The sequence below is a fragment of the Micropterus dolomieu genome, linkage group LG04, assembly GCF_021292245.1.
Source record: "Micropterus dolomieu isolate WLL.071019.BEF.003 ecotype Adirondacks linkage group LG04, ASM2129224v1, whole genome shotgun sequence".
Classification (NCBI taxonomy): Eukaryota; Metazoa; Chordata; class Actinopteri; order Centrarchiformes; family Centrarchidae; genus Micropterus; species Micropterus dolomieu.
In genome coordinates, this window is record NC_060153.1 from 14,568,468 (window position 1) to 14,580,141 (window position 11,674).

At 39.8% G+C, this 11,674-nt stretch overlaps 1 protein-coding gene across 7 annotated transcripts in view; it reads right to left on the reverse strand.

Moving 5' to 3' along the window:
- Positions 1-8,780, reverse strand: part of adgrl3.1 (adhesion G protein-coupled receptor L3.1) — a 90,771-nt gene extending 81,991 nt beyond the window's left edge. For 6 of the 7 annotated variants that reach the window (XM_046046985.1, XM_046046984.1, XM_046046980.1 and 3 more), the window contains exons 1-2: positions 8,509-8,780; positions 3,402-3,567 (exon numbers count right to left, since the gene is read on the reverse strand). In XM_046046985.1, coding sequence (XP_045902941.1) covers positions 3,402-3,561 — 160 coding nt within the window. In that variant the 5' untranslated portion in view covers positions 3,562-3,567; positions 8,509-8,780. Of the gene's footprint in view, positions 1-3,401; positions 3,568-7,391; positions 7,434-8,508 lie in introns of those variants that run through there. The other variant, XM_046046978.1, reaches the window with a different exon arrangement.
- Between the last annotated feature and the right edge of the window lie 2,894 nt (positions 8,781-11,674).

Here is an 11,674-nt window from a genome sequence, read left to right on the forward strand (position 1 = left end):
TCTAGACTGGCTTTGGATCAGATGTCTTACAGTGTTGCCTTACAGGGTCCCCGCTGGGCATAAAGAGAGCATTATGACACGAACACACACACACACACACACACACACACAATTCAAATAAGGGGTCTATCTGTATTCTAATTAAAAGCCACTCTGCCATCATAAGCAGCAGTAAATGCTCTGACTTGCAAAACCGCCCTGTCTCATCTGCCACCTTTTGATTCATCTATATATATCACTTGCCTCACCTATAAAACTGCACTATGTTTAACCTGCCTCCGAAGGACTCACTTCACACATATATCTGTCCTCTTCATACAGACACAGTCACAAACACACACACACACCCGCCAATATTTAGCTCTCTCTCTTTGCACACATGCAATAATGTGCAAGCTGGCAAGTGCATGTTAATGTGTCTGTCATTAGTTGTGTAAGTGGTGACAGAAACTTGGCAGACACAGACAGTACAGACAATCTTATTCAGACACTCTCATTGCCTCAGGGGGCTGAAACAAAAGGATATCGATTTTTACATTTGGGCCAAGAACAAGAGAGTGGCAAAAGAGGTAGATAGATGGAAAGAATGAGAAGGAAAGGGTGAGAGGGTGAGAGGGAAGAGGAGAGAGATTTAAAAGGTGATCTCTCACTCGAACTGCCAAAGCATTTGGCCAGGGCTGGTGTCTGAAATGTGGGTCTTCTGAGTTAGAGCAGAAATAACACTTTTTTAAAAGATAAGGCTTGCAACATTCTATGTATTCCTTACTGTCAATAAATCCCATGAAAAATAAACAAAAACCTACAGTGAATTGATCCTACTAACTGCCTGTGTAGCCAAAGCCTGATATCGCTTTTTCTTCTGTGCTATAGAGCTCCAAAATATTTATGGCCAGTATATAAAGGTCACTGCTCACCAAATAAAGGCTTGTTGGAGGTGCTGGAGCTGAGACTTAATGTATGATAGAAAAACCATCCCCACACTCCAGTCTGTGCAATTTTATTGAGGTGAACTTTTGGTCAGGGACCCTCTTCTCTTGAGACTCTTAAAAAAGGTTTCCTCAATAAATTAATATTGCACAGGCTGGAGTGTGTGGTTGGTTTTCTTATCATTGTCCCAAAATCTATTAAAACCTCATAAATGAGCTACAACATTACACTGGGTGACATGTTTCTTTATTATGATAACTACGAGCATTGTATTTCATATTTTAAATGTATTATTCCACAGATAAAAATTGCTCCCAACATATACTATCTACTCTTGTATGAGTGTCGGGCTGCTTTAAGAAATGACTTAGTCTTTTATTGAAAAATGTTTATTTTTAATGGGATTAAATACCTTGGGATAACAACCTCTGTGCCATAAGGCAGGTACAGAAAGTAGGAATGGACTTATATTGTTGGTTGTTGATCTTTTCATGGTATTTGTTGACATGAAAAATATAGAATAGCAGCCTTACCTTCAATATATGAAACGTCCACGTATTTGCCACAGTTTGTTTGAGGTCCTCTACAGTGACTTCACGGCATGTACAATCAGTAGATTTTTTTCCAGCGCAAAAGTGATCAACAAGTCAACCCTATCAGGTTCAACACAGTTCATGCCAGAAATATACTCTAAACCTAAAAAAAATTTCTGTTTATCTTTTTGTTCAAAAAGCTATGCTTTCCTATTCCCTTTTATTTGTCTCCGCACAACCCTGAAATAATGACAAGACACGGCTCAGTGGAAAAGATGGAGTGCTTGCTAGCTGTGTGTCCTCAAGCTAAACTGTCTTTGTTTCAACTAATCCTTGCTAAGTATAAACAGCATGATTTGCATATGTCGACTTATTCTTTAGACATTGATGCAAATACCTTTGACTGAAACTCATCTCTTGGTGTAAAAGCAAAGCCCTTGGTGTTTGTGTGTCTGAGTGGCTGCCTTTGAGCACTTCCTGTATGTGCTTGAGTGTATTTATGTGTGTGTGTGTGTGTGTGTGTGTGTGTTTTCAGGGAGAATTTGCGTCCATGTGGGTGTACAGTATATCAGTGTACAAGTATACAAGTATAAGTGTACAAGTATATCATCTGTGCACATTACAGCATGCATGTGAACAAGTACATGCTTGAGTGTGTGTATGTGTGTGCATGTTGACTGTGTCTGTACGTGTGGGGCATTTTTTTTTCTCAAACAGTGTGATTGACAGCAGCCATTAATAGGATTAAGTCCAAGTGGGCAGAGCTCCCTCTAAGAGTCTTCAAAGCCCACCGTCACAGGGAAGAGAAGGAAACATACAGAGACCCTACTGGGGCCACATCTGCGCTGTCTATGTGTGTGCAGTGTAAATGCGTGTGCGAGAGTAAACGCAGAGGAGTGGGAGAAAGATATAAATGTGCGCAGCAATAAGACATAGCATATGTGTAAACGAACAAGAGTAAGGGAGATAAGTGTTTGCTTGGTTTTGTATCTGCAGTGTTTCTAGCAAGTAATCGGGTGTGTGGGAGTGGATAAGGAGTCAGAGATGAACAGTCATCACTTTCATTTGTAGTTGTGGACATATAAAATAAATCTACACATGTGGAATCAAACTTTATAGTAAATCACTGCATGTAGAAAAGTGTTTCTACAAGCAGTTTCTACTGCTTTAGACTAGTCAGTCAGAGCAGGAAAAGCAGGTGTTACTAATGACGTTAGCTGTGGCTCTGTTCCATTCAAGTTTCCCAGTAAGCTCCGACAGTGTGACAGTGAGCCAGCATGCACAATACCAGGACCCTGAAACTGAAGCAGCTAAATGTAATTCAGCCATCATTAATTTCATTATTTACACCTGTGTGTTTTCTCACTGTGACTTATCAGAAAACCTTCCATGGAAAATGGAGTAAACCCTGTACAGCTTCACCATGCATGCAGTTTTAGGGGCTAACATTAGGCTAGCTGCTGATAGTCAGTAAATACCTCCAAACTGTAGGCTCGCTAGCTACATGTTAAACCACAATGTCTCATTTTCTGTTTGTACATAAGTCAAATTCAGAAGATGTTTGATTGAGTTATCCAAGGAAGGTTAAAATCAAGGGCAACTTGACTAGGTTGAAGATACTTTGATTGAGTTGCAACTTTGTAATTGGAATGTTTATGTAAAGAGTAAATGATTGCATTTTTTGAGTAATTTGCCCACACATGTTCCTAACATTTAGTCCAACCCATTGTATGCATTATAATGCATACAATAGTTTGGAAAAATATAAAAAACACCACAATATAGAAAAATCCAACAAAGCAGCACCACTAACAGCAGCTTCAAAAATGCAGCTTCTATGACACACTGCGTCCAAAAAAGTTTCCCGGTCTGGGTTTCATTACACTGTCCCGGATGTAAATGTATTTTTAGTTCTGTACAGTGTGTGGTCTTGTGTCTTACCAATGGCGATGGGAGCAAACAAGGTTGAGATGAAGAGCAGGCATCTGGTCCACATGACGTCTGAGGTTGACCTGGAAGAAGAGATGGGGGTACTTCCTGCAGAGCCCAGACGGCTTTGTGGGGAGCTGTTTTCCTCACAGTTCAGTGTTCCTGACACCATACGGGCCTGCAAATGGACACAAGGATTTGTTCACTTGAATGCCACATCTCTATGTATTGGACATATCTGTATAAAGTACATACAGTGAAAGCAACCATTAAACCTATAAATATTGTATTTGCCACTTAACTTTGAATTTTTACAATTTAAAAGGAATAACAGGCACAGATTATTATTAACAGTTTACCAAGCGCTTATGAACAACAAAGCATTGTCTAAAACTGCATTTGTAAAAGTTCTCTTTCAAACCACAATCAGCTTCCTGATCATTTCTGATAAACAGCATAAACAGCAACTAGTTACAAAGTTTACGCAGCAAAGCAAAATATTTCCCTTATCATCCTATTAACTCTGTTTACTTATGGCAGATTGATGCTTCAACAAAAGGTCAATGCAGCTTCCTGTAGACATATAGTCATATATAGTCACTGTGCTCTAGACAGTAATCAATATTTGTCTTAAAGGATGCTGAGAGAAATGTAGAAAGCATGGAATGATTAAGACTTGAATGATTAAAATTTGCATTTGGAATATCAAAGAAAAGTAAAATTAGGAGAGGAGAAATTGTAGATTTGGGGTGGTGGTGGTGGGCTAGTGAGACTATTTAAAGTGTACTGTATAAAGATGTCACTCACTTAAAAGTGAGATAAGGTTGAAACTGATCCCTAAGGAATCCATACACACTGTTATATGGCTAGATGTACATTATGGAACTCACAATAGCTGAGGAAGTGTTTTTAATTTGTTTGAGATACAACTGAGTAGTTCATCCATCATTAAATTCAAATCAACTTTTTATTGTTGTTGGAGTCTCAAATGGAGGTAACTATTTCTAAAGGTATCAAGAACAGTATTTTTGTGGTATTTACAGGTCCAATACAGCTGGAGCAAAACAATTGATGATACTGAATATGGGACACTAACAAGAACAGGAATATTTAGATAACAGACCATATACCGAATAATCCATGAACATCACATCTGTGACGGAAATGCAAGACTAAATGCTCAATGTTGTCCTTGTAGAAAAAAATAGAAAAACACAATAAAATGATGCTTAATGTTTGCATAATGATGCTGCCTTCTGTATTAGGATTCACTTCACTTAGTATTCCACATCAGCATCAAAGTGTGAAATGTATTGATGTTGCAATCTAATTGTTCATTTCATGGTCTATCAGCGATAAACAATTAATAAGAAGATGGTCTCTGAGATTAGCTATAGCAGTGACAGACTGGTAAGCATCATTTCTCTGTCTTTTTTTTCTAAAGCAATTAAGCTGACCAGCATTGTTCAATCACTTGCTCACTCGCCCACTTGCCCAACCAACAACAAACTCAATCACTTTCTTTCTGCACTCCCAAATTCACTTTTTTAATGATGAAAAACTAGGATATTTACCCATATCCTCTGTAAAAGACTCTTGAGTTGTGTGTTTGTGTCATGCTTTTTTAAGTCTGCAGGGGGGTCACTGCATTGCTCAGTCACATCATTATGCAATCACCCTAGTTGATGTCAAATAAACACAATTTTTCATGGGAGTAGTTCAAAGGTAACAGCAGTTCTTGTTTTGTGCCTAAATGTTCACCGTTCTCAAGGGAACCCATACCCAGCTCAAAATAAACAGGCATGAGTTTGTGTGTGTGTGTGTGTGTGTGTGTGTGTGTGTGTGTGTGTGTCTGAGAGAGAGAGAAAGAGAGAGAGAGCAAGAGACTGCAGAAATTTGCGACAGCCAGGGACAGATGGAGTAAAGCAGACAGCCAGAGCCATGGGAAATGCATCATGTGTAACAGACACTATTGATCAGTGTGACCATTTCATTTTGGCCCAGCAGAGACTAAGACAATAGCCAGCTATCTCCATCATGCCATGTTGTTAAGGCAAATAGCTGCTTTGGCACAGTATCCTCTTTAGATATTTCTGGATAGCTACAACTACTGATATAAGAATACCAGATTTTTTATTCATTTCTAGAAACTGTCAGAATGATACAGACCTTTCTATAACCACCAGAGACATACTAAATGTGCATAATGCATCTGAACATCTACATTGACAAAAAGCCTCACGCTGCAGACAGGACAAATAGACATAGACATATCCAGAGGCACATGTACGCAGCAGAATCTGAATCTCTGGTAACAGACCCATACCAGAGACACACAGGAAGATAAGAACTGTGTAGTCATCTGGGGTTTTATTTGACTCTGTTTGTTTTAGGATGTGACAATAAATCCTTGAAATTGAAAATTCATTTAAAATTATTGTGATAAAAAAACAGACCAGTAAAGTTGGAACAATTGTAGAAGGAAAAGGAAAGGTTAAAGATGTCAGCAGGAAGTCAGCCTCAAAGCTATCATCCTTCCAACAAGGAAGGCAAGCTTGCCTGCTCCAAGCACAAAATATATTTTTCTATATTTTCATATCTTTTTCTATATTTGAATTCAGGCGTAAGTCATTGTATCCAGTCAGTTTATTTGTATTTTCTAGACTTTAAATAGAAAAATATTTCTACCACCTAGAAGGTATTTATTTTGGATCAGTCTGTAAAGGTTTGCCATCAGGTGAGAGGGAAGAACACACGTTTAACTACCAGTTCTTTTCATTAGTCTAAAAATCACTGGCCTGTGATTGTGACATATATTATAGAGCTTCTTCAAAATTGGAGTCTTTTTTTAATGTGACCTCTGCTTAACCAGGCTGGTCTCTTGATATTAAAATCTATGTTATAATAAAGTGCTCGTCAAAATGGCAGCAAAGTTTTGTTACACAAATCAAAACAGAAGTGACAGAGAGAAGAAGAGTAAAAGAGTGAGGTTTTAATCCCACAATTCAAAACTACCAGCTTGGATGACCTGAGGCTTTATTTTAAAACCTCTCAAATGCTGTGCTTACAAACATATTCACCTTTCTAAGTATCAGGTGGTGCAACTGATTCGATGGAGGGTGATTTCATATCTACTAAACAGTTCCTGACAAATCCATAATGGCACCAAAGTGATAGAATCACAATAGACTCCGGTGCTTTATTCTTCCCCCCGCTTAAACAACTCAACAAGCTGCCCCATTTTGATTGATTGGTCCCTAACGTGCTTGAACATGAACAATCTGACCAGATGTCCCCAGCTAGACACAGGAGGCATACACTGACATATGGCTGGACGCCACCAGCCACTGCATTCCACTGTTCCATAATTCAAAAGCTATTCCATCACTCCATATGCTCCACCACCATTTCACCCATCAGTTAATTAACCCTCTCATTTCCAACATGCTCTCGGTGCCTTTACAGACAATAGTTGCGTGACAGCCCTGAGCAGTACAGGACTAATCTAAACTCAAATTGCTCAAGTTATATGTATAATTAAGCACGGCTGCATACTCCCATATAATGACGTAAAAAATATGTTCAATCTACATTGCATAGACAATGGTGTTCGCCTGAAGTATTGCCCTGTTGCTCTAACCTGTTTCCTTTCATTATCTTAATGTGTTGATTGGTTAATATATTATGAATAAACAGGCACTAATGGTGCTAATTATCAGAACATATGCGATGTGTTTACACCCCATATTCATCAGTTGATCGTGCACATAAGGTTCGGCGATCATCATATGCCCCGTTTGAACCCACTCAATGTTAAAATGATGAATTAATCGAGCCATATATTTTAACTGAACTCAATATTTCCTATCCTGAGCTACTTAAATCTCACTGGAGACCCTCCCTGGCAGATCCGCAGCATCTGCATAAAACTAAGGAAAACATCAACTTGCAGGATCAGACCAAACCAAATAGCCATCCCTGGATCCAAGTCCTTTGCTTTACCTGCTGTTTCAATCCATCTGTGCTCCAGTTAAATCTGCTCGGTAGACGTCAATTAATCATTCCACAAACATAAAAACACGTTACATTTTTGCTCCTTTCAGACAATTTTGCCATACTATATAATATTTGCAGTATCAGTGACAAAATTATCAGTGTACTTTAATTCAATTTAGTACATTTCTTTCTCAACAACAACCTACTTTTTAGTGTACCACTAGGAAAATCTGTTCCCCAATAGTTTTGCATGCACAGTGTTGTGCAAGTTACTCAGAAATTGTAATAAGTTAGTAGTTAGCCTACTTATTACTCCTTAAAAAAGTAATAATATTAATTTACTTATTACTGGGTGATAAAAGTAAGTTACTGATTACATTACTATATTACCCCCCCCCCCCCCCCTCGACTTTTTAACTAACGGTAGCAAGGAGTAACGTTATGGTTTTTACAAAACACGTTTCTTAAACACCCCAGACTTTTGAGCTAGTGTTTTTCTGCATATGCTTTTATAAGAGCATTCAGTGCTTTTTAAAAATACAAAACGTTGCTTAACGCCATTCTTTCCTGACAAGTGGATGCGTCAGTTTTGCCTGCTTGCCGAGAATTGCATGCACCTCCAAATAGCACAGCAATAGCACACCACATAGCTTTAAACGCTATATTCTTTGTGGGGTTCATCAATGGTGATAAATGATTCGAAGTATATATTTTATGAACGTTTAGAGTCTTGAATATTTTAACACACTTAGTAGAAGTACCATTTCTTGACATTCAGTAAATACATGTTATGAAAACCGCGTTTGATCAATGAGCACAACAAAGTGTCCTAAAGAGGTGGATGCATAATTCGGCAGAACAAATTTTGTAGGCTACCTGCCGAGATTTGCATCCACCTTTTTTCCCAGCATAAATGACCGTTATCACCAGCGAGGTGCATGCAATTCTCGGCATGCATGCAGAGCATGCCACCACACCGGAGTTTCGCTGCACTGCTTTAGCAGATGCTTCAATAAATGAGATGTAGAATTGTTCGCGGTTGAAAGCTTTTTGCTCGTTGCTTTACAATGGACAATGTTCTTTGCATCTAAGTAGACTGTAACACAATAATGTCAGTACTTACAGCTGTAGAAACAATACACTGTATCTTCCTTGTTCTCCATTCTTCCTTTAGCTACTTGGCTAGCAGCTGACTTGAACAACAAAGTCGGGTGCCTATGACCTGCCGCGCATTCACATCAAGGATGTCTTGATGATATAGAATGAACAACAATACATCAAGTAATGTATCTAACATTAGCTAAGGTAGGGTTAGCAAACTTGCGCTACAGTTGCTGCTGTGAAGCTAACATTCAGAGAGGAGCTTTTACATCCTATGGAGAGGATGAGACGGTCCCAGAGCCAGCACACCAGAGAGTGATACTCACAACTCTCCTGCTACTATGGCTAACATGACAACAACGGCGTATCTCGGAAAAAGTAAGCTGAATGTCCATGGATAAATATAACATTGCCTGACACACAAATCATGGCTGCAATGGCTGAAATATTATTGTGTGGCTTGGTCCGAGCCAATTTGTTTATTTACTTTTTACAGAGCCAGGGCTGTGTACAAGCACTGGATTTTTTTTCTGTGCACACACAGAACGGACAGATAGCGGACCATAAGGAGATATTCTCTGAAAGTGTATTGGATTAGAATCACATTTCTCACTTTTAACAAAACTGTTGCCAGGGCCACTGCTACACTCTCAGACTATACTGCATGCATGAACTAATTGATGTTGGGCTGATCCTGTTCACCAAGGCAGTCTGACCCTGTGTGTGTGTGTGTGTGTGTGTGTGTGTGTGTGTGTGTGTGTGTGTGTGTGTGTGCGTGCACGTGCATGCAGTCCCTTAATGAGAGCCCTGCCTGTCACAGCCCTCCTCATTCTGGGATTCTGTCTTTCACTAATGAGTGCTGACCGGATTGGGCTACCTTGTCAACGCACACACACACACACCCTCACGTACACACATTTACACACACACATGCTTATCACTAGGAGACCAGATGCCCTACTCCCTCAGCCTCTAGGCAGAGAGTCTCAAATGTGTCAATGCTGCATTTGTAGTATACCTTGTGTATATGCCTAAAGGAATACCATGAGGACGCGTGTGTTGGGGTGTGTGTGAGTCACAAAAAATAAAAAGACACTTTAAACAAATACTAATACTTAATAGCCTTTTTTGTAGTATTTTGTAACTGTATTTCCATGTTCTCCCAAATTACAGTGGAAGCAAACAAGGTGGGAATCTTCAGTTTTAATCTTCAGAAATAAAAACTGCCACATTAGCTAAATTATAAAAAATTATAATAGACTGATGCATGTATCTGGTCTATGCATATATATTTAGTCATACCAATTTGTTGTGCAGTAGGCCGTAGTTGCAGTTGGAAGCTCAGAAATGTATGCCTTATTGTTCCCCTTGCCACTTTTCTTAATTTAGTTTTTCTTCTCCTGTTCTTTTCTTCTCCCTCACTTAAGTCTCTTCAGTTGTCCGTTCTTTGCTCTGTTGGAGAGAAGTCTGAGCGGAACAAAGCTCAGGGGGCCATGCACCGTGTTCAGAAAAATGGCATGTGTCCGCCAAGCTACGGCAAATTACCTCCAGTTGGCTTGTTAGGGTAGGTTTAACCACCATGGACAATTTGTATGCTGGTGTGTGTGTGTGTGTGTGTGTGTGTGTGTGTGTGTGTGAGACTGACTGACTCACTGACTATGCTACCTTTGGGGACACATTTCAGACTAAAGACCAGTTGATTGGAGGATGGCTTGTCTAAATAGGGATAAAAGCTGTGTCCCCGATAAGGAAAAGTCAGATTTTTTGGCCAGTGGTTAAGAATGGGGTAAGGTTAGGTCAAGGTTGGGCAAGAAGTGGTTATGGTTATGGTTATGGTTAGGGTCCACAGGAAATGAACGTAAGTCTATGTCCCCAAATGTGATATAAGTAAACGTGTGTGTGTGTGTGTGTGTGTGTGATGGAGAGGGTTGGAATTAAGTTGTGTGGGTGACAGAGTGTGAGTGGATATGGTTAGTGTACCAAATTATCATCAGCAGGTAGGTAGACAGGCTGGGTGGAATTTTGATTAGAGTGACCATGCAGACACACACACACGCACTCAAAGAAAAACCCACACTACAGGTAGCTAATTTGGCGGTGTGGAGCTGAAGAGATGACTAATCAGGATAGGACCTGGTGGGAGTCTGGCCTGTGGCCTGTAATGAGAGACATAAGACACAAGCACTCGCGTGCCCGTGCAAACAAGCACATGCGCACACACTCATACCAAACATGCACAATGCAAATAAAGATACACACACACACAACATGCATACACACACTCAAACCACCATGAGTGATTTTGAATAGAAGGCCCGCCCTCATAATTGCCCTGCCCTGTGCTGATGAAGCCTGAGATACTGATTAGCAGCGAGTGGCCCCTTGGTGTGACCAGCGGCTCAGGAAAAACATACTGTCAGCTCCCAATATAATATGTATGTCTTGACATGTCAGCCACAACATGTACCCTTGTTGTTGCATGTGCCGGGGTGTTTTGGTAAGGGGGGAGTTCACATACAAGCCCTCTCGGACCACATTAAAATCACAATTAATAATGAGTCAATGTCACATGTTTGTGCTGGTCAAATCTTAACTCAACAAGAAAGACAGTCGTGTCAGCTTGTGTCTCTCATTTTGAATGTGTACATTTGGCTGGTACAGCCAGATGCAGTATTGTTGCTCCCATTGGGTATTTTCTAGCATGTACAGTATACACACAGGCGAATGCACACGTGTGTGTGAGTAGGTGGGTGAGGGGCCGGTTCACTATAGGAATGTGCACAATTGTCATCCTGCCCTGAAGACAAGTGGCCTAGCTAGCAATTTATTTCATACAGTGCTGGTTGTAAATCCTTTGCATGGCTTGACAGCAAAGAACTGCAGAGTGCTGGAGTGTAGCCTTAAAGGTATAGGTCACGCCAACATCAGTGTGACATGTTTTGGTCACAGAGATCTCAATTCAAAGTCCTCTATAAAATAGAAAATGGCAGCAGATTAGCATTGTCTTGTCTAATAATGGTTGACCTTTTTAATGACCCTGTTTATTAGATTTAAATTTCCCATTGTGCATTTTTTTTTAGCTTTTATTAATAATTTAATCAAAGCAATAATTTAACATGTCTTGATCTGGGATAATGGACTGTGACAGAGCAGAGCAAGGACGAATTTAGCATGAGAAAAAAAGTTTT